Here is a 1,555-nt window from a genome sequence, read left to right as displayed (position 1 = left end):
TACGTAGCCTTTATTGTACAAAATCCGGGATCTATACTGTAGTGCGTGCCAACATTATTATGGCTTGACCATTGCTGGGGATTCTGTGCTTCCAGTTAGCAACGTACTGTTACTCCATCCCGTCCGCTACTTTGAAAGATGGACGATAGAGAGAAATCTGCACGGGGACATGGGATCGGGCGTTTAATATCGCACACGTGTACTGTGCTGGAACTATAGTTTCCGAAATATACCAGTGAAGTTTCCTTTGGGAATCAAGTCATCCGAGGGCAACGGCAGGATTGAATTCGTGAACTGCACTGCCCTATATTGTAAACGCATTATTGCCGCGAAGTGTAATATTTGAAAAAGAAGAAACGTCAAGATTGGGCTCCCAGAAATGATCAAACAAGAGTTTCCGATCTGTTCAGCATTTCCTTCTCGAGACCTCTGACGTAACTCGCAACTGACCCTTTTATCCGCTCTTCCCAGCGAAACCTCAGCCATGCGTCTACGAAAAGATACACGTTCCGATTCGGCACGAGAATATCCCAGCAACGGGCGGAAAATGCAAACAAGATTCGAATGGAGAGAACCGCGTCCCGGTCGTTACTGCAACCTTCGCTGCCCGTACAACCAGGACCATATCCAAGAACCGAGGTACCACTAGTGACGCGGTTGTGACTTTGCTACTACGCTACAGCAGCCCGAGTAGGTCTTTCGCTCACACCATCATGGTAGAAAACTCAGGCCAGAAGCACGCACATCACCTTCCGTCCAAGAGGAGAGGCTCGGCAACGGGATGCATTGATAGGTGTCTTTTGTAGAATGGCAAATTTCCCCGACGTCGCATTCTTTGAAACGCCAACGCCCGTTTTGGCAGTAACCAACACGGTTATAGCTGCACGTGTATCTCTCATTCGGCCCGCAATCGCCTCCCTCCGTATAAGATAACTCGGTACTTGGAGCAGCTCCCCCCATAGGGGCAGGCGGATCGAGGATTCCGCCCGGATATGGAGGGCCTCCGGGTGAGGGAGAGGATGAATATTCCGCGTCCGGGGGTTGGTTGTCACAGGAAAGATTACCATTCTGGTTGCTAATATAGCGGTCTGTATATAACCAGTTAGTCGTTGGTCTCTCCATCTCTCTGATAGCGGGGAAGTTGTACATACTTAGGTCGATGTGAGTATACTCCTGCAGATTTGTTGAGCAGTGACACAGCAATTGGAGGTCGTTTGGCGGGTCGGCATGTAGGGCACATAACGGACACGTACTGACGGTATCGCCTCCCTTGCTCTTCAGAACCAGCGCCCCGCCGTCCTGGGAAAAGCACAAATCGAGGTCAAGCTGGCTAGGAACTCTAACTCCGGACTTGGAGCTACACTCGGCATGGAGATGATAGTCATCGTCCAAAACGATTGTGGAGCAAGTGTTGATGAAATTGCCAGCATGGACTAAAGCCGCGAAGAGCCAAGTGATTATCAGATATCTCATCTTGGGTAAGAGCATGATGCCGCTGAAGAAAGCTGCAGCCATACGAAGATACTTAGAAAGGAGTGCCCGCACATATACTGTA

General features: G+C 49.8%; 1 protein-coding gene across 1 annotated transcript; it reads right to left on the bottom strand.

Moving 5' to 3' along the window:
- Positions 1–725: 725 nt before the first annotated feature.
- BJX67DRAFT_386741 (CVNH domain-containing protein) lies at positions 726–1,473 on the bottom strand (the record flags this gene model as incomplete). The annotated part of the gene is made up of 2 exons (XM_071034127.1): positions 726–1,075; positions 1,152–1,473. 2 exons carry the CDS (start codon positions 1,471–1,473, stop codon positions 726–728), a joined length of 672 nt encoding a protein of 223 aa, XP_070880292.1.
- Between the last annotated feature and the right edge of the window lie 82 nt (positions 1,474–1,555).

The sequence above is a fragment of the Aspergillus lucknowensis genome (assembly GCF_044049455.1).
Source record: "Aspergillus lucknowensis strain CBS 449.75 chromosome Unknown BJX67scaffold_205, whole genome shotgun sequence".
NCBI classification, from domain to species: domain Eukaryota; kingdom Fungi; phylum Ascomycota; class Eurotiomycetes; order Eurotiales; family Aspergillaceae; genus Aspergillus; species Aspergillus lucknowensis.
This window is presented reverse-complemented; position numbering and strand designations above follow the sequence as displayed.